This window comes from Gopherus flavomarginatus, chromosome 19 (assembly GCF_025201925.1).
Source record: "Gopherus flavomarginatus isolate rGopFla2 chromosome 19, rGopFla2.mat.asm, whole genome shotgun sequence".
In the NCBI taxonomy this organism is placed as follows: domain Eukaryota; kingdom Metazoa; phylum Chordata; order Testudines; family Testudinidae; genus Gopherus; species Gopherus flavomarginatus.
The window spans coordinates 13081992-13103579 of NC_066635.1; the positions used below are offsets into that span (position 1 = coordinate 13081992).

At 38.8% G+C, this 21588-nt stretch overlaps 1 protein-coding gene across 1 annotated transcript in view; it reads left to right on the forward strand.

Annotated features, from left to right (window-relative positions):
• The window catches only part of RABGEF1 (RAB guanine nucleotide exchange factor 1), a 63562-nt gene extending 43137 nt beyond the window's left edge, over positions 1-20425 (forward strand). Inside the window, exons 9-16 of the mRNA XM_050929686.1 lie at positions 97-277; positions 2145-2311; positions 11372-11538; positions 13244-13325; positions 14537-14669; positions 15092-15183; positions 16679-16935; positions 18193-20425. Coding sequence (XP_050785643.1) covers positions 97-277; positions 2145-2311; positions 11372-11538; positions 13244-13325; positions 14537-14669; positions 15092-15183; positions 16679-16935; positions 18193-18591 — 1478 coding nt within the window. The 3' untranslated portion in view covers positions 18592-20425. The remainder of the gene's footprint in view (positions 1-96; positions 278-2144; positions 2312-11371; positions 11539-13243; positions 13326-14536; positions 14670-15091; positions 15184-16678; positions 16936-18192) is intronic.
• The last annotated feature ends 1163 nt before the right edge of the window (positions 20426-21588 follow it).

The following is a 21588-nucleotide window of genomic DNA, read 5'->3' on the forward strand; positions in this document are numbered from 1 at the left end:
ATACTTCTTTATCAAAGTATTTTCACTAGATTTCTTTTAACATCTGTCAACAAGTTTCTCTTCTGTTCTTTAACCCTTTTCTCTTTAAACAGGAAGAAATGAGCCTAAAGTCTGAACGCAGAGGAATTCACGTTGATCAGTCAGAGCTACTGTGCAAGAAAGGATGTGGTTACTATGGAAACCCTGCTTGGCAGGGCTTCTGCTCCAAGTGCTGGAGAGAAGAGTACCATAAGGCAAGGCAGAAGCAGATTCAGGATGACTGGGAGCTGGCCGAGCGGTAAAGATGCCTCTTTATTCCTTCATCTCTTGCAGTCAGATAGCTTTGCTGAACAGTATGGCCATCTTTTATTTATAGTCCTTTTTACCCTTGTTGCCTTCAGTTGCCAACTATGGGCTTTGCCCGGGGAGACAGAATCAAATTTCTGATGCCAAGGAAGAAATTTGTAATTTGTGACATTTTTGCATTGCTATGTGGTGTCTAAGGACAGCAAAACAAAAGCCCAATAAATATCCTGCATAATCTACATGATAAAGTCTGGAATTCCGTAACTAATATTTGGCAGTGTGCAAACTCTTTTTAGGACCATTTTATTTCAGCCTTTTTTCTCAGATGCTGATTAAATACATTATAGCTGATTATATTTCTCAGCTAATATGTTTGTCCTGGCAGTAGCAAGAATTAAAAATGCCACCATTTTCAGTATTACCTGAAATTCATAGTTCCTCTGCTGTGAAACATGGTCATCAGCATCTTGGGGTTAGCCAATAATTAATACGAAGTTTCAGTTTTCAGTACTTTTGCCAGCTTTGCTGATAAAGTAACTAAAGTAAGTCTTGTTTCTTTAATATAGGCTTGTCTACCCTGGGGAGCTATTCCTGATTAGCTATTTCTGTTTAACTCCATATTGGACACTCTTATTCTGAAATAAGAGCATCTGCACATGGAGATAAGCAGAAATAGTCAATCTGTTTTAAATGCACATCCTACCTTATTCCAGGTCAAATTTCATATGTAGTCAAGGCTAGCAACAAAGATTTGTTTTTAACATTACGGGTGAGAAGATGTTTTTGCGTCATGCCCATTCAATAAATGGCATTTTAGTAACTTCTGCTGTCTTCAGCTGACCTGAAAATGTCCAACTGTGATTTCCAATGCATGTTGCACCACAATTATCCATGCCTCCGTTACTTTCAGGCTGCAGTACTATAAAGCTAAAGTTTACCCTTGAAAGTTGCATGCATGATTCAGCTAGCGGAGAATGTGGCCACATTTGTCATTAAGGGTTTGTCTACACTAAAGTTGTTTTTTTTTTTTTTTTTAACTTTAGTTGATTGCCAGTTTACTTGCATTTGCTACTCCACAAGCATTGGTTCCAGCATTTGAATGTTTATGGCAGATCCTAGAAGTCAATCCGGAATAAATCTCAAACATCTTTGGAATGTCCAGGCTAGAATATAGACACTGATTAGCTAACTCAAGTTAACTGACAATCAATTAATTCAAGTTTTAAAAAAAAAAACCTCAGAAAACCTCATGTAGACATACGTTAACTCAGTGGTGTGCATCCTGTGGCCTGTCAGGGTAATCCACTGGTGGGCCACGAGACAGTTTGTTTACATCGACCATCCACAGGCATGGCTGCCCACAGTTTCCAGTGGCTGCGGTTCACTGTCTGTCACCAAGATTGGCATAGACCAAAACAAATTTATAACCTCTAGAGGGGGCAGGTAATAAGAGTGGTGGTATTTTTGTAATTCTCCAAGTACCATGGTGTTGGGCCTGTAAGAAATCCTTTTACAAAGTGATAACTTTTCACTGGGGATGTGGAAGCAGCAGGTAAGCTCTTTATTATTATGGTTAAAATGTTTAGAATAATAAATACAATATACTTTAAGACGGATAAAACACAATCTCTGCCTTGAAGAGCTATAATGAAGATGAAAGGACAAAGGTTTTTACTGTGTTGACTGTGAGGAAAGGAGAGATTTATATGACCGGGAAGTGATGCTTGGAAGAAGAGTTGATATGGGGGTGAGGGAGGAGAACAGGCCTGTGGCAACAGAAAAGGTAATGGATTTGTCAGTGCATGCTAATTTTTGTTGGCACTAACTAACTAAACAGTCACAAATTCTTTTAATTTTAGACTTCAGCGTGAGGAGGAAGAAGCCTATGCTAGTAGTCAGAGTACACAAGGGGCCCAGTCACTCACCTTTTCCAAGTTTGAGGAAAAGAAAAGCAATGAAAAGACACGCAAGGTGACAACTGTGAAGAAATTCTTCAGTGCTTCTTCCAGGACAGGAGCTAAGAAGGGTAATTCTTATATTTCTTTAACCATTACTGTATAATATATCCCTTTATGGATTTTTAGAAGGCCGTGTATAATGGTTTGCCAAATATAAGCCAATAACTACTTTGAATATGGGCCGCCATCCTGTACTTATGTAGTTACAAGGTCAGAGTTATCTCCACTGTTAGAAACAATACTGGTAAAACTACTGTTTTGAATCTACTCCACTGTTTTCCAGAACTCCCATGCTCTTTTCTTTGAGGTGCTTTACAAACTGTATGCACAAATAAAGCCTCTAAAATCTGAATTCCCACTGAGTTGTTAGTAGTTCCTCTGATCTGCATACAGGGGACATCATAATACCATCAGATGTGACGACTGACTCTGTATTGATGGATCTCCTGGATCACTTTACACTATTGACAAGAGTTATCTGTGTGAATACTTTTCAGTCTTCCCAAACTATTTGCCACTAAAAAAAGGTGTGAAAAGGACTTGAAATTGTAGGGTCTGTAGACAGTGCATGTCTGTGATTAACGCAATTAGAAGAAGTTTTGCTGGTCTTGGGTTGGTCTAAATTAGTGGTTTTCAACCTTTTTTCATTTGTGGATCCTTAAAAATTTTTGAATGAAGGTATGGACCCCTTTGGAAATCGCAGGTTGAAAACCACTGGTCTTAATGAGCAGTGGTTCTCTTTACAATATACTCCATGTAATTTGGCCATGTTGAGTGTCCCATCCCAAGAAGTTTAGACTAGTTAACAGAAAATGAGTTACCTGCCTTCCTAAAGGTGTTGGGTGAGGGTGCCACACGCTTGCATCCGAGATACTCAAGTTTATTAATTCAAACCTTTATTTGAAGCTTTTCTTGCAATGATAATTACTAGTAAAGCAAGATACGAGAGACGTACAGAAAGAGATAATGGCCAATTACCTTCTCTTGGGGTATAAGTCACTCATGATGGGTTTCCCCAATGAAGCTCCAACTATCCCTTCACATTTTAAGACACTTATACACATCCAGATTACATGGTTGGTTGTTCTTTTCCAATCACCATTAAGTATCATAATATTATGTATCTTATGCAACTCAGACAATATGCATGCGTAAGCTTCAATTTGCAGGACTTTTGCTGCCAATGCTATTTTCATGTTATTTCTCTTTTCTAATTGAGTTATTACCACTGACCATGCTTACTCTGACCAGGTCGCTTTACCTGATATTAGGGACTGTTTCTCTAATTGCCTCTTAGCAACACTGTCAAGGTTCCTTCCCCACTGTGAACTCTAGGGTACAGATGTGGGGACCTGCATGAGAACCTCTAAGCTTAATTACCAGCTTAGATCTGGTTTTTGTGCCACCACCTAAATCATTTAAGAGTTATTTGGGAAACTCTGTCTACCTCCCTCCCAGGTACTATAACCCTTCCCTGGGTAGCCTTAAGAGACTCCTCCACCAATTTCCTGGTGAACATCGATCCAAAGACCCTTGGATCTTAAAACAAGGAGAAATTAACCATTCTCCCTCCTTTCCCCTCACCAATTCCTGGTGAGTGCAGATCCAGCCCCTCTTGGATCTTAAAACAAGGAAATATCAATCAGGTTCTTAAAAAGAAGGCTTTTAATTGAAGAAAGAAAGGTTAAAAATCCATCTCTGTAAAATCAGGATGGAAAATAACTTTACAGGGCAATCAGATTCATAGAGCCCAGAGGAACCCCCTCTAGCCTTAGGTTCAAGGTTACAGCAAACAGAGGTAAATCCTCTTAGCAAAAAGGAACATTTACAAGTTGAGAAAACAAAGATAAAACTAACACGCCTTGCCTGGCTGTTACAAGTTTGAAATATGAGAGACTGGTTCAGAAAGATTTGGAGAGCATGGATTGATGTCTGGTCCCTCTTAGTCCCAAGAGTGAACAACCCCCAAAACAAAGAACACACAAACAAAAGCCTCCACACGTGCACACATACACCCCCCTCAAGATTTGAAAGTATCTTGTCCCCTTATTGGTCCTTTGGGTCAGGTGTCATCCAGGTTACCTGAGCTTCTTAACCCTTTACAGGTAAAAGGATTTTGGTGTCTCTGGCTAGGAGGGATTTTATAGTATTGTACACAAGGGCTGTTCCTTTCCCTTTATAGTTATGACAAGCACATTTTGTGTATCTGTTGTCCTCCAATTTAAGCCCATCCTGTGCTCGAAACATTCCCTTTGTTCTGTACAGCAGAAGCTGTAAGCAAGTTCACTTAATGACAAACTAGAGCAACACTACACTCATTCCGACAAAGCTGAGGCCAGCCAAGTCATCACAAGTATTAGCTTGACATGTAACCCTTTCTTATGACAATTCCCAATAAAGGCCAGGGGGCTGACATTAGAAACTGTTCAGAAGACCTTTGTTCCCTTCACCGCTTCTTGCGTTAATATGTCCCTGAAACAAAGCAAATGGAATTTTCTCCTGATATCACTGTTTGTAAAAGATCCTACGAATACAAAGCTGAGCTAAGGAAGTTTGCAGCTAAACCTCTTTCGGTTTTTATACCGAGTATGAGGAAACTTCGTATTCTTTCCGAGTTGCTTTGTCAGTTAAAATCACTATGAATAATCCTATAAAATGTTGCTGAGGGTTCTTTACGTATGTTTTATGAACAGACTATACTGAGGAGCATCTGAAGTCATAAATATTAATTAGGACTTCTGATTTTCAGTTGATAAACATGAATAAAACTCCCTTGATAAGGTTTTTTTTTTTTTTTCCTTATCTAAGGGCTTGTCTACACAGAGCAGTAATGCGGAAAACAGGGATGTGATTTCTAAAATGCACTAACTGTGTAGACACTGCTGGTGTACAATAAATATCCCTACTGCACCTTAAGGTAGCTCTGCTGGAAACAGAACTATGTTAAAACACCTTAGGAAACATTACAAAGACTACAGTAGTATATACTGTAATGAGTAATGTCTGTGATTTACATTACTCATTACAGTGTGTGCAAGAGAGCTCTGAAAAACCCTGATTTTTGGATATGTACATAAAACTCAAAAATTGCTAAAAATAAATCATAAAAAATGAAACAAACCTTAAAAAAACCCAGAAGCCCTAATGTTATAATGATGTAAATATGGTTACTAGTTAACTGCCAGGAGTCATAAAAGGTAACCATAGATGGTACCATGGTACACTTCTAGCAAAGTGATTTACTTTATCAGAGCAAAAGCAAACAGTGACCAGCACTTGCAGGGAACAGCTCTGATAAACTTTTAATGCACGCACCTTGACAAACGTAGGCTCCAGTAGGGGTGTAATGGGCAAATGTACAGATTGGTAAACCAGTGTGATAAATTCCTTCTCGCACAGGACAACCACCTCTTCACCCAAACATTCATTTTAAGGATTAGCCTTATTAAAAGTGACTTTCAAATCATTTAACAAAACTACCTTTATGTTAGCAGTATGTGCTTAATGTTCACAATATCCAGACTAATAGAAGATTCAATTTAAAACTAAACTTCAAAAAATGAGCTAAATGCAGGGATTGAGTGAAGCATATATTTGAAATGGCTGGAGTAACGATGGTTTCTGGCAAGCATTCACTCTCCTCAAAACCTTTTCAATAAAGATGCATACGGACATAGGTACCTTTTGACTATGTATAGGGTTGGGTTTTTTTTTTCAGAAACATGAGTTTTTAAATTAGTGGACAATTTACTGCTTAGAAGTAATGTTGGAAGTGGGATGACTCCAACTCATGTTAAGGGAGAGAGCTTACAGGAACCTTATTCTTCAAAAATACTTCCAGCTGGAAGCTCTATCACAACCTTATTGGAAAGAGCTATGTGGCAGAGTCCTGTGGCTCCTGTGACACACGTTTTTGTTGGAACCAAGAATCATCTACATTTTCAATGTGATGATGGTATGGTTTAGGAATTGTAGGGGAACACTCTATGAATAATAATAAATCCTGAGTTTTAGTAATATTCAATAAACAGATGTCTAAATGTTGTGGAAATGCACTTTTGAAGCAGTAAGCAACACCACGTGTTCTGAAGACTTCAGAGAATTTTGTAAGGAAAATTAAGATGGTGTAAGCCATGTACCCTTCAAGAAAAATAATATGAATAAACATTGTTTTACAAAAACAAAAAGGGAGTTTCTGGAGGAATACTAAGTTTGTTCTTCACTAAATATTTGTTATCCATTGTAGAGTCTGTTGAAAGAGGAGAAGAAAAATTGCATCATTGTCTTTGCATAGTGATAACTTAAAAAAAGAAACTAACTAATTATGTGATTGTGTCCTTTGACTTGGGTAGTAAATGGCTGATAGAGAACTTGACTCTCGAGGAGGAACTCCAGAAGGCATGGAGTATATCAGGAGTTGGCAACCTTTCAGAAGTTGGGCGCTGAGTCTTCATTTATTCACTCTAATTTAAGCTTTCACGTGCCAGTCATACATTTTAATGTTTTTAGAAAGTCTCTTTCTATAAATCTATAATATATAACTAAACTATTGTTGTAGGTACGGTACATAAGGTGTTTTAAATGTTTAAGAAGCTTCGTTTAAAATTAAATTAAAATGCAGAGCCCCCCGGCTGGTGGCCAGGACCCGGGCAGCGTGAGTGCTATTGAAAATCAGCTTGTGTGCCGCCTTCGGCACCTGTGCCATAGGTTGCCTACAACTGGAGTATATTTTCCTATAAAGGAAAGGTGACATTGGTGGGTCTCAGTTTTGTAGACACACTGCATATTTCCTTGGAATAAGAAAGGAAATATACTTTGCTTTCACTTTGGAGTGTTCACCTCTCAGCGCATGAATGCCACCTGGTTAAACACACAAGCATCTCAAATCCCTGATGTCTTAACTCCTTGTCCCTGATGCAGAACAGTAACATTCATTATTCTCATTCCCATGTTTTTCCTTTCGTTTTGGTCCTGTTCTCCTTACCACTTGATATTCTTGCTCTTGGTGTCTTGCTTGCTTTTGCATTTATTCCAGCTGCTCAAGAGAGAAACCTTAAGCAAGGACAGCTTGGGAGGGAGCGAAATGCTGATAACATTCTCAGGGACTTGAAGGAGATTTTTACTCCCTCCTGGGAGCTGGCTTCCCCTACTGAAGGTAACACAGCACAGCTTGGAGAGCTGTCGGCTTGTTCTAGTAAGTTTATTTAGTTGGGCTTTGCAAAAGCCAAACTAGGGTTGTGCCAGCTGTAACTTAGGCCATTGAATGTGATCATGATGAGAGGCAATGCTTGAAATTTTTTTACATTCTAAAGCTGGTTTATGATAAGTAAATTTTGAACCAACAAGTTGCCTTTAGGGGAAAAAAATGAAACTGAAATTTCTTAGAGATTTGTTTCCTTGCACAATACTTCTGGAATCAAACTATAAAAGAAACCAAATTTCCGCTTTTTAAAAATAGCGAATGAGTCTGTATGCTTGTTCATCTTTATTTATTTAAAAAAAAAAAAGCCTCTAAAATGCTGCACTAAAAATAACTATGCTCAAAATGGGACTTTAGTTTGTGTAAATTTGTTTGAATTATACCCAGTAAATTCTCAAAATGTGTCTTCAGGCCATGGTTACATAAATCGGGGGAAAGCAATTTTACGTTATGAGTGAAGCCACTTTTTTATTGTCTGAGTTGAATAATAACAAAATTGACAAAGTAACTGCTTTAGGATCTTGTCCAAAATCTTAGCCATAGCATGTTGTTTGGCATTCTGATGTTCTGGTCTCTAAAGAAATTCTAAATTTCAAAGTGTCTTTATTTTACAGACTATATCGGGTATACACGTATGTTTGAGGAGTACTAGAAAATACTTTTTTTCATATTCTTATTCATTGACTTTAGTCCAAGTAATGGCACAACCATAGTGTGAAGCAGCTGTAATGCTAATGTTCTGCTGTGGCACACAATTGCCACATAGAAATGAAAGAAAAAGGAGATATTCATGTAAATGATGATTATCCTCCTTGAAAAAATTATCCTTACATCCCCACGCTTCTGTTTTTTGTATTGTGTTGATATAGCTCCTCTTGCAGGCTCTTCCTAAGCTGCTCAAATGGGCTTTATTCCTTTTCTGTGATTAAATTATCAGTAAATATGCACGCTTACTTACACTTTACTACACTTATTCTATAGTATCACTGAAATCACATAGCTTGCAGACTGTAATGAGCAATACACAGTATGCTGCTTCACATGTCTTAAGCCAAAATTTCTGTGTAGAGAGTAGTAGCAAATAAAATTGCAACTTCCCTGATTCATATTAAATTATTACAAATTTGGGTGCTGAGACTATTAAAGAGAAAAGTTATTTAAATTAGAGAGCAAATGAAAACAGCTCTCAAATGTTGTAGCCATGTCTGTAGTAACTGTGTCGAGATGGAGGCTATTAATATTTTACCTTTACTACGCTAAAAGTGTCTTTCATGAAGCTTTCTAAACAGAGCTTTTGTAGTCCTTAAACAAAAACTAGAAACAGCAGAATGAGGCTGCCATTTTTATGGATATCTAATCAGCCAAATGTCATAGGAATAGGCAGATGATAAAACTTCATGCTGATAAATTTGAATACTGAAGGAAGCCAATTAGTTAATACTCCACATTGTTTAATGGTGAATTAGAAAACATTATTATAAAGTTATTTGATATAATTGAGTGAATACTCTTCCAGAATTAGAGCTTTTTTCTTTTCAATTGTATTTATAAAGTGCATATTGTTACCCAACTAGTTATTTGATACTAAATTTAGTAAATTATTTACTGTCATGGCAATCTACTAGATTGCATTTAAGTAGTATTCAAATTACTATGTAGACTCCAGTCTTGCATACTGTACAAAATCTCTGCTTTGAATCTTCAGAATTTTTTTAAATTCTTCTTTATACTTAAACAACCACCTTTGGGTATAAATAGAAATGAATCAATTTGCTTTAGCAATATTGATCTTAACTGATAGAATTCAAATACTTCTATTTATATGGCTTATAAGGAGTAAAATTTTAACACATACTGGTACAGTAACTCCTTGCTTAACGTTGAAGTTATGTTCCTGAAAAATGGTACTTGAAGCGAAACGATGTTAAGCAAATCCAGTTTCCCCATAAGAATTAATGTTAAGAGGGAGGGGATTAGGTTCCAGAGAAATTTTACATATACACAGTATACGTTTTAAACAGTTTAATATTGTACACAGCAGTGATGATTGTGAAGCTTGGTTGAGGTGGTGAAGTCAGAGGGTGGAAGAGGGTGGGATATTTCCCAGAGAATGCCTTACTGCTAAATGATGAACTAGCACTTGGCTGAGCCCTCATGTTGTTAATGTAGCCTCACACTCTACAAGGCAGCATGAATGGAAGGAGGGGAGACAGCTTGGCAGAGAGAGAGAGAGAGAGTGTGTGTGTGTGTGTGAGAGAGAGAGAGAGAGATGTGCATTCCCCATTAAGTATGCTGACCCCACTCTAAGTACACTGCCTTTTTAAGTAGATCACCAAGTTGAGACAGCAGCTGCTGCCACCAGGCTCCCTCCATCCTGAGCCCTGTGGTGTGTGTGTTGTCCCCCCCCATCTCCCTGCTCTGTGGAGATGTGGTAAAGGAGCGGGGAGGGGGACACCCTGACATTAACACCCCTCTCCCACTCCCCAGAGCAGCTCCAAGGCAGAGGGCAGGAGCAGCACATGGCAGTGGGGGGGGGGGGGGGGGAGGGACAGCTGAACTGCCTGGCAATTGATAGCCTGCTAGGTGGCTGCCACACAGGGAACTTAAGGAAGCTGATGGGGGCTGCTGGTCCACCCTGGTTCCAAGCCCCCACCAGCTAGCTCCAGGGGCTGCTCTTTCTGCAAGCAGTGGACAAAGCGTGTGACTGGCAAACAAGGTATAAGGGAGTATTGCGAATTTTAAACGAGCTTGTTCTTGAATTGATCATCAACATAACAATGAAACAACATTAACCTGGATGACGTTAAGGGAGGAGTTACTGTAACTGCATTACTGCTAATAGTGTCTATTTTGATTTCTATCAAGAGAAGACAATATTGCTAAGTGAGAAGCCCTTGAAGAGTCTCCCTCTTAAACATTGCTGGTCAAATTCATCCCTGGCGTACAATTCCATTGAAATATGTGAAGTTAAACATGAGAGATGAATCTGACATAGTGTTGAGCCTATAAAAGTCTTATTGAATGAGAAACCAAATTAACTACTTGAACTTAATGGACAAATTATTTTCCTCCTATTTAAAGGAAAACTTTGATTTTTTTGAAGTCCTGCATGTATGGCTACTGACACAGTGCATTCTCTTGTTCTGCATGTTATAAATGGCCTTGTTTGCATTGAAGATCTGCTTATTAAGAATATTTTCATGTTTTTTCTCTCTTTGCTTCTCGCTTTTCATCGTGTTCATTTACATCACCTTACATTCAATCATTCATTTTGACAGCGTTGGCTGACAAACTGAGAGGTGGGTGTGCTAAACTTGGGTAGAGAAGATCCTATCACGTTTGTATGTCTGTCTTGTAAAGTGCAACCAATATTTTCTGAAGTACGTGTTTCCAGGAGAGAAATGTGTGGAAATCCCATGTTAATGTATACATTTCCAGCTTTGTAAACTTGCATCCACTACTGAAACAAATCCCACTAAACAAAGGGAAGGGTTTTCCCCATCTGTTGAACTCCATGTAGAAAACTGGAGCATATTTGGTGTTTCTGCTGTGATTCAAACACTAAAGCCAGATTCTCATTTACACTAATACTGCTCTGGCAATATAAAGGAGTTTTCAAGTGAGCATCTAACTGTAACTTGCTCCCATGTTGTCTCCTTTATACTGTCAAAATTAATGTGAAGGGTCATTAACGTAAATGAGAATCTGGCTTAAATATTTGTGACTGTTAGTTTAATAAGCAGTTTCTTATATTTGCATTTAGTGATGGTTCAACATGTCACTATTTAATCCTGCTTTCTTCAGAAAAGAAAAATTCATCTTTATGTATAAAAGTTTAAATTAGGTTTGTCTTGCTATAATTTTTTTAATCTGATACATTAACTGATTAGTACAATTAATCTCTAATTGTTTCTAATGTTCCCAGCAGAGATCCATGAAGCTAAGGCTCCTAGCCCATCGATAAACAGGCAGGTCAGCATTGAGACAGATCGAGCGTCCAAGGAGTTTATAGAGTTTCTCAAGACCTATCATAAATCTGGTCAAGAAATTTATAAGCAGTGCAAAATGTTTTTGGAAGCAATGCATCACAAAAGGGTAGGTATATCGCATGCATTATATAAGTGACACATTAAAAATGAGTGACCTAGGCAGAAACAAAAGATTTTAATCCTTAGTTTATACAAAAGGTGTAGCATCAGTTCTCCATTGAAGTATTGATGTGGCTATAGTGCCACCTAGGGTAGAAATGATACAGCATTCATAAGGCCCTTCAGTTTTGGTTTTTATTTTGTTTGAAATTTCTCAGGAATTTGTTGGTGTTTATTTTAAAATTTGAAAGCTTTAAAAAAAGGTGCCAAAATAACTTCACAGTTTTCTGGGTAAATATTGAGGGACAAGAGGACAGAAAAAGCAACAAATAGAGAAAAGTGAGAGTACTGAGAGTAAACACAGTTTAATGCTGTGGTTTATTTCATGGACTGTATATTAGCAGTATATACACTTACACAAGCATGTGTATGCATTCCATTCCATTCGACTAATTTATTAACATAAATGTAGTAGTGGATTTTCTCAAGATAATCAGTGTTTTTGTGTACTCCAAAATGTGGGGAAAATTGAAAAGAAAAACAATATTTTTATAAAACCTGGGAATTTTTTTGGTGTTTTTTTTTTTAAATGAAGGGCATTAAACATTGATTATCTACTGTTAATACTATTTTCTTCTGTTTCAGCTATAGCAATACAAATGGCAACCTGAAAATTAACTGGAATTTCACTTTGTCACCATTTTCATTACATTCCCCCTTCCTTTCTCTCATTTATAAGTCATAGAAAAATCAGAAGATTTGTGAACCTGTCTCTTACTTTAAAGAGAAAATAAAGTTGAGTATAAAATGCTTTTAGGGTTCGTGGAACTTTAAAATGTTAAAATTATTCCTTTTATCATTCCAAAATATAAGTCATTGCTTTTGCTCCTTTGAAAACTGAGGCCACCCTCAGCTTTCTGGTGCCAGTTTGCTTGTGTGCTTGTACAAACACCACTGAAACTCTAGGAATTGGTTATCAGCCGAGGAAGACTGCTTCTCTGTTACTACCTGTGTAAATGGTTCTGTCATGATTTTTCCCCTCCAAGTAATACTTATTACCTTCTTACAGCACTGGTTGGTCTTTCTGTGCACACAAAATGTGTGAGCGCATGCTTCAGTTCCATTGACTTTAATGCGACTTAAGGACATGCTTAAAGCTAAACAAGTGCTTAAATGCTTTGCTGAATAGAAATGGCTTTTTGAGTCATGGTCCAACACTAGAAATTAATCTTTCAATGTTCCAAAGGTTACTGCCATTGTCAGTAGTAACAGTACTTTGTACTTTTATAGTGCCTCCATTTCAAATTGCTTTAAAAATGGTAACAAATTTAAGTGTAACAACTTCTGTTGTAGGTTAACAAACTCTGTTTCCATTTTACAAATGAGAAAATGGAAGCATGAAAAGATTAAGTGACTTTTTCCGGGTCACACCGGAAGCCTGTTGCAGTGCCCAGCCCTAGACTTTAAATACAGCTCCATCATTCCACCCATTTGTGTTTGTGGCATTGAGCAGAACAAATAAACATTGTCTTCAAATCACAATACTGAGAAGATAATTTGTCCTGTTTTGTGTTCAGTAAATGTGTTCTGTAGAACTCTTGCTGCTGTTAGGTATTTTCCACGAAAGCATAGGTACATGACTACTTTGATGCCATTTACCGTTTGTGTGGCACCATGGTGTTTTTTCACTTAATATCAGTGTTCTGTCCTAGGAATTAAGTATTGAGGAGCAATCTGAATGTGCCCAGGACTTCTATCAAAACGTAGCGGAGAAATTACAGACCCGTTCGAAAGGTATCGGACTCTTCCTTCTCTCACCCCTTATCATTGAAACAGTATAATATTTAGGCCACTTGCATCTCCCGAATCTCTCATGTTCTCTCTCTCTCTGTCCCCATGTGACATTGTTACTTTTTAATAGTAAACACTCTAATCAGAGCTATTCCAAGTAACATCACTGTATTTAAGATTCTGTAAAGTTCTGCCATCTAAATTAATTGTCAGAGGGTATTTAAATATTTTAAAGAAATCCTACAAAGTAACAGTTCAGTTAATAAAACATTTGTTGGTCAATAATTTAAAAAAAACAACCACTAAATCGTTGCTGTTTTTCAACTGATATATTCAGTCCTTTTTAATTTTCTATTTTTTCATACCTGTGCTTTCATCTTTCTTAAACTGTTCTGCAATTTAACTTGTATTGTTTGTATGCAATCTGTCTATTTACCCAGTATTTGGTGTATTCCCTACACTTGGAATGGGAAGTATCACAGTGAGTGTATTTTGAGTGGCACGTACCTTACTGTAATTATTCTCAAAAACTTTTAGCCTTCTTGCCTCTAGGGGTAGTTCCATGTGCATGGAAGTGCATAGGAAGTTCAAAAGGCCTCTCGCTCAGATATTTCATACTATAAAATGCATCGCAGCAGAACCAAAATTAAAATTCGTAGTGCAGAGTAATATTTCTCAGTCCACTTCTGTCTCTCAGGCTTGTCCACAGTGAGTATAGCTCTGACTGTACAGGCATGACTATTCTGACCCTTGAAACAAGCCCACTTTCCCTTTGGTTCATGAGAGGCAGAAACACCAAAGTTGAAAGCAAAGTATATTAAATGTCTCCACGTTGTAAACTGTGCCAAGGAGCCTGTCTGTTCAGGACTTTAAGTAATTTTTTTTAACCTAGATATTAAACCTCTTTTGGAGCTAGGAACCTGTTTGATCTTCAGCTTCATGCCTTGCTGTGGCCCTAGACATATGGTTGTCTCAGAGCATCTACTCTCGCTCCTTACTGTTGTATTATTCTTTACTTCTGAAAAGCGCTAGATTCAGTACATTAGTACCTATTGTTTAACTCACATTTGACTTGAGCAATAGAAGGGAATAACTCGTACCTGTGCTGACTCAGTGGTTATTGTGGCCAACTGGCATTAAGTCTTCACAAACAAGCCTGTGGTTCCGTAAACATCTAATTTACAATGGTTGGGGGATGGGTTTGTATCTTTCAGTTTCCCCAGAAAAAGTTGAGAAAGCAATGGACCAGATTGAAAAATATATCATGACTCGATTGTATAAATATGTGTTCTGCCCTGAAACAACTGATGATGAGAAGAAGGATCTGGTTGTCCAAAAGAGAATCAGGTAAGGATTTCTGAAGAGAGATCATCTAGAAGTCCAAAATCGCATGAGTGGTGTCTATGCCACTCATGCTGATACTAGCATGCCAAAATCTATGTGCAAGAGTGGCACTAACCTATTAACTGAAAACAAGGTTTTGGATTAATTCCTTTATCGCTTTTTGTTAAGGTAATGGAAATGACTACGCTGGGTTATTTCATTTAAAATAATCATGCGCTCACTTGTAGCATATTAATTATAATATAAATGTTTTTCTGGGCAGTAATCTAGTTTCCTCAGTGGGTTGAAGTGTTTGCCTTGTCAAATGGAAGGCTCCTCATATGATCTCTTAATTAATCTGTTAGCATACTGTTAACCTGTGCAGCTGACCTCAGATGACTTCACCGCTAGGAGTGGTGTGTGTTATCATTTGTTTCTCTTGATAGGGCTTTACACTGGGTTACTCCACAAATGCTGTGTGTTCCTGTTAATGAAGAAATTCCAGAAGTCTCTGATATGGTTGTGAAAGCAATTACAGGTTTGTGAACTATAAACTAGCTTATCTTCTCTAAATTAACTATTTGAAGAAATAAAAAGTGCAAACACCTACTTTTTCATAGAGACTATATATTTCCTGCTTTAAACAAGTATCTACAATCCTGAATATTCTATACGTAAATTCATTCCTCTACAGAAACGCTTTGGAAAAATCTTGCTTCTGTAACTCACATTTGTTTCACTGGTATCTTTAGGGATAGGTCTGCCTCACTTAGGCCCCAGTTCAGCAAAGCACTTAAACCCATGCTTAACTTTAAGCATGAGAGTAGTCTCATTGATAAGGTTGTGACTGGTAAGATTGAGGTGCATAGCTACCATGCCGAATCAGGGCCTCGAAGCATGTGTCATCATTCTTATGTGAATCCTAATATTTGTACTGTTTACTTGGTCAGCTATTGAGATCAAACAAAACTCTTAGTTCTTCTTTTCCAGAAATGGGTTCAGTTTTTGGATCTGCCACAGAATAATTGTGTGATGTTGGGCAGGTTTCCCACTTATAAAATGGGAATATTATTTCCTTACCTCATGGAAGTGTTGTGAGAATAAATCCAACCACGTTTACTCGGGAACCAGGTTGAAGTGGGAGGCATATTAATACTTAGTTTTCATACAGCATCAAGTAGATCAGAGGTGGGCAAACTAAGGCCTGTGGGCCACATCCAGCCTTTGGGACTGTTCTGCCCAGCCCCTGAGCTCCTGGCCGGGGAGGCTAGCCCCTGGCCCCTCCCCTGCTGTTCCCTCTCCTCTGCAGCCATTCGGGCAGTACTCTGGGTGGCGGGGCTGCGGGCTCCTGCTGAGCAGAGTGGCAGCGTGTAGATCTGTCTGGGCGGTGTGGCTGCCAGACATGCCACTCTGAGCGGCATGGTAAGGGGGCTGGGGCTAGGGGGTTGGACAAGGGGCAGGAGGTCCCGGGAGGCAGTCAGGGGACAGGGAGCAGTTGGATGGGGCGGAGGTTCATGGGGGGAGGGGATGGTCAGGGAATGGGGAACGGGAGGGGGCAGGGTTTGGATAGGTGTGGGAGTCCTGGGGGACCTTTCAGGGCGGGCAAAGGATAGGGGTTGGGACAGTCGGGGAATAGGGAGCAGGGGAGTTGGATAGGTGATGGTGTCTGGCGGAGGGGCGGTTAGGGTCGGGAGAGTCTCGGGAAGGGGCTGTCAGGAGACAAGGAGCGGGGGGGGTGGATGGGTCGGAGTTCTGAGGGAGGGCAGTCAGGGGGCGGGAAGTGGGATGGGGGCAGATAGGGGGTGGGGGCCAGGCTGTTTGGAGAGGCTCAGCCTTCCTTACCTGGCCCTCCATACAGTTTTGCAGCCCGGAAGTGGCCCTCAGGCCAAAAGCTTTGCCCACCCCTGAAGTAGAGTAAATTAAACACAAATAGTGCAGTCTGATAGCAATCCAGTGGGTCACCCTTTATATATGGATTCACTATTGTGGGCTTCTGACTGGAGATCTAACTATATAGGCTTTTTATCTTACAGATATTATCGAAATGGATTCAAAACGTGTCCCTCGTGATAAGTTAGCATGCATCACCCAATGCAGCAAACATATCTTCAACGCTATAAAAATCACAAAAAACGAACCAGCTTCTGCTGATGACTTCTTACCAACACTCATATATATTGTTTTGAAGGGTAATCCACCCCGTCTGCAGTCCAACATCCAGTATATAACCCGCTTCTGTAATCCAAGCAGGTTAATGACTGGAGAGGATGGCTACTATTTTACCAATCTGGTAAGTTCAAGAACAGTGTTGATGCTCTATACAATACGATCATCTGCTGTTTGATGAAGGCATTCCCAGCAAAGATGAATGTTTAATACTGAGGGAAGCAGAAAATGTAATCACAAGATAATGTGAAAGTATTCTTATGAAACAGTGTATTGCTGTTCAAACTGAAGAGCATTCCCTTTCACTTGTCATTTCTTCTTCTTTCCCCCCTCTTCCCCCCCTTCTAAGTTAGATGAACCAAACAGTGCTCTGGTTTCATAGCCACTTCTTTAACCAGTTCAAGCCCTTGATTCTGACCGGTGTTCTGCCCGTTCAGACCTCGGCAAGCTTTTCTTTTGTAAGAAAAGGTGAAAGTTCAGCTACCACTTGATTTACGTTAATCTCAAGCTTCAGGCATTTAAAATATAACAGATGAAGAACCATTAACTTGTAACAGTTTTGAGAAGGTTGACTGACTACCAGCTATTCAAAATCTGTTGAGGCTCAATTATGCAGCGCTTGTGCATGCACAGTTGCCATTTGAGTTGGTGGGAGTTCATCATGTGAAAGGCCTGCAGGATCAAGTCATTGATAGAGAGGGACAGTCCTGTGGAAGTATCCCTAGAACAGGGTAGGCGTGTGTGTTTTTGGCTGAACAAAACTATGAACTTGGATACCCTGGAATTTGCATATGTAACAATTCTACAAGAAAAATGATTTTTTTTTCTTAATATGAAATACTTCAGTGTTTATTCTAAATAATGCTTTCAGGAGAACACTTCAAACAGATACGTTCTCCCATTTACTTTTTCAGAAACAGATTAGATAGAGTAGCATGAAATTATGCTCAGTACATAACTAAAACAAGTGCACATAGTATAAAGGCTAAATTAAACATGCTGCTGTCAACTTTCTTTTCATTCTTTCACTTACTGTTCTTTTTCAAAATGCAGTGCCCCCATAGTTTGCAGTGGAGCTTCCTCCTTCAGTCAGCACACAATTGCTTTGTACAGCCAAGATGACCTGATCTGAGTGGTGGTCTGCAGTTCCTTAAAATGTTAGTTATTTTTATTTTTTGTGAACTGCCTTTTTTTAACCAGGCTATGCTGAGAGGCTTTTCAGGAGAGCAGCAATTTGCTGTCAGGTGATCTATTGAACCATTAAAGCAACCACCATATTGTTTATATAACAGCACGATTAAAATGCAGAACACGTGTTGTTATGGGCTATGACTTGCATCATGTACCCTGCAATGACACTCTCTCTCTGTTCTATGTGTAGTGCTGTGCGGTGGCCTTCATTGAAAAGCTGGACGCTCAATCTTTAAATCTAAGCCAAGAGGATTTTGATCGCTACATGTCGGGCCAAACGTCTCCAAAGAAACAAGAATCTGAAAACTGGTCTTCTGATGTGTGCCTAGGTGTTAAACAGATGTATAAAAACTTAGACCTCCTCTCTCAATTGAATGAAAGACAGGAAAGAATTGTCAGTGAAGCCAAGAAGCTTGAGAAAGACCTTATAGATTGGACTGATGGAATTACTAAGGAAGTCCAAGATATTGTTGAAAAATATCCATTGGAAATAAAACCAAAAAATCAACCCTTAGCAGCTATTGACTCCGAAAATGTAGAGAATGATAAATTGCCCCCACCACTGCAGCCTCAGGTTTATGCTGGATGATAATTTACCAGGAAAGTATTAACTTTGAAAGGAATTCTTACACATCTTTTACTATTTGCTGCTTGGAAAGGGGAATAAGTTTGAGGCTAAAAAATCAAATGAGTTTAAATCAGTACATTTTTAAAGGTACAATTATTTTGTTTAGAGTGTAATAAATTGTATTTATTTTAGTCAAAGTAGGTTTCTATTAGGCTTTTGTGGGTTTTTGAACTGAATTTAAATTTTCTACACAAGCCAATGTAATTTTTAAGCAACACTAGTCCATTGACAACTTTTTCCTGAAAGCTTCCTTCTAGGCATGCACTTGTGTTTTTAAATAATGAGTTTAATTTAAATTTAAGAAGGAAAAAGATTAGCAGTACTTCTTGAATGATGCAAGGCTGGGTGTTCTAGCAGAAACTCAAAGGTACCAGTGTTCCAGAGTCTGAATTTATTCTATAGTTGTAATGATGAAAGATATAGTGTAAAATATATATGTAGAATTGTAAATAGGTTTAAAAAAGTAATGTTTCAACTGTGCATGGCACCTTGTGTATTAGTACAAAATGATATATAAAAATGTCCATTTTTAACAACTTTTATTTAGTTAAATATGAACTTCACAGTATATAAGGAAGTACGCCATTAATATATTTTAGCAAGCTGGATGATGCAACAGAATGAACTGCGGATTTGAAAGCTTGACAGAACTATGTCATAGTATTCATAGCTTTTAAGCTCATTCTTTATAATAACTCTTGGGATCTGAAAATGGAAATATTTTTTCATCTTAACGTTTGCCTCCATTTTTGTCAGTACACTGATGGTCTGTTGGGTTGCAGGTAGTTGCTGGTGTTGCTTATTTGTAAGAAGAAAGAGCATTGAAGCAGGTTTTGGAAGGAGAGGAAAATGACAGACTTGGAACACGTGATAGTTGTGGGGGAAATGGCTCAAATGCTCAGCCAACAGTGACTGACTCCTGTGCATCATATGAACATGTTTTAGAGGCTACTTTATTAAGAGCATGACCCTTTGCTATGAGCAAGAAAGAGCACATTTATTTTTGCAAAATTGCACTATTCCAGGCTTTAGTGATTTTTGAGTACTGAAAGTGAACAAGTTAAGCATCAAGGATAATACAGTTCACTTCACAGAAGCTTTACATCACTGTGTACTGTATTTCATGTGAAAAATAACCCGGTAGTCCACTCCACAAAACCTGTAACCATTTGCAGATTTTTTTATACTCCAGTGAAACATTTTATATATCATTTTAAATATCTTCCAGTTAATTTAGTCTGCCATGGCTTGTACGTGTACCTGTGATATTTAATGCTTTTCAGAGATATTTTCCTTAGCTTGGCTAAGGGCTGTTCTTAAAGCAACATTAAATTTTTTCCATCAAGGGGAGGGTACCTATCCCTTCATTGTATTCCATTGCTTTAAAAATACTGATATTTCAAAATTTGCACTGCAATAATTTCAGACCAAAACTGTGACTTGTCCTATTTTTAATTCTCAAATTGCTGTGTTTAGCGGTTTGAACTATGCATTCCTAGTGTTTTAAAGGTAACTAATTACCCACATTTCCCTGCAGAGATGCAGCAATGAGTCAGTTGATCACAAGAAATTACTCTGAGTAGTTACTGTACATTGATGAGACTCTGCTCCTAGACTGTTTTAAGACCTGGTCAATGCTTGTAGTGAGTGTTTATTTTCTCTACATACATTAGGTGCTAATTCTGATATCCAGGTACACATTTGTCTCTTTCCTAAAACTAACTAACTAAAAAATGTACACACCTTTTAGCTACTGCATACTAAATTGCTGTTAAATAAAAATATGTGCATTAGGCCTTTGTTAATGAGTTCTTCAAAAAGTCTGCTTTTATTGTAATGCCACTATTGTTTAAATATTTGTTTACTTATGCCAGGCACCTGTTTTTTCCATATTTGTGGAGGGGAAGAAACATTGGGTGTTTGTGTGCTCTAGTTTTTGGATATGAACCTCTGACTCTAAATACATCAGAGTCTCGGTCAGGAGCGGTGCCAGGGTTTTTGGTGCCCTAGGCCAGGGCCGGCTTGCCGGTCCCGCGGCTCCGGTGGACCTGCCGCACACGTTCTGTGGATGCTTCACCGGAGCTGCGGGACCAGCGGACCGTCCGCAAGAACGCCTGCGGTAGGTCCACCGGAGCCGCGGGACCAGCGGACCGTCCGCAGGCACGCCTGCGGGAGGTCCACCGGAGCAGTCTGCTGCCCTCTCAAATCCTGGTGCCTTAGGCGACCGCCTAGGTCACCTAAATGGAAGCGCGGGCCCTGGTCTCAGTAGCAGAACTGTTTCTGATCTTGGAAAAAGATCACTGAAACAGAGAGCAGTGGAGTAGTCAAATGACATGATTCTTCTACAGTGCTTTTCTAGCTATGGTATTTCTAATTCATTTATCAAACCACCAAAGTTCTGTCACAGGCGTAAATTAATTCTCAGTTACCTCTCTGAGGTGGGTGAATTTGTTTCATACTCATTTTACAAATGGGAAGACAGGTGAAGAGGTTGTGTGACTTACCCATGGCTCTAGAAGAAGCTGGTGTCTGAGCTGTAAGTAGAACTCAAATCTCTGCATACTTCCTGTGGTAATTTGGGTTCCAGTCTAGCACTTAGATAACTGGACTGTGTCTGTGATGGAAAATAAAATGGTGACAGGTTTTTAAAGGAAATGGCTTAAGATATTTAGCCTTGCCCATGGGCAGACAGTAAACAGACAAACCTATTTACAATGTAAGCTATTCAGATGGCATATTTAAGCAGTAATGTACTTTGCACTGTTTAAGATATAAAAGGAAGTTTTTCCCAGTACAAAAGAGATTATAAGGAAGACAGACGCAAAAAGACAAGATACATTGGGAAATCCAGAGCAGGAAATAACTTGAAGGATTTTTGTATTTGTATTGGCCCACTTTTGAGGAATCAGAAAATAGTGAGTCTTTATTCCTGCTAGAATAGCAGCAGTGGCCATGAAC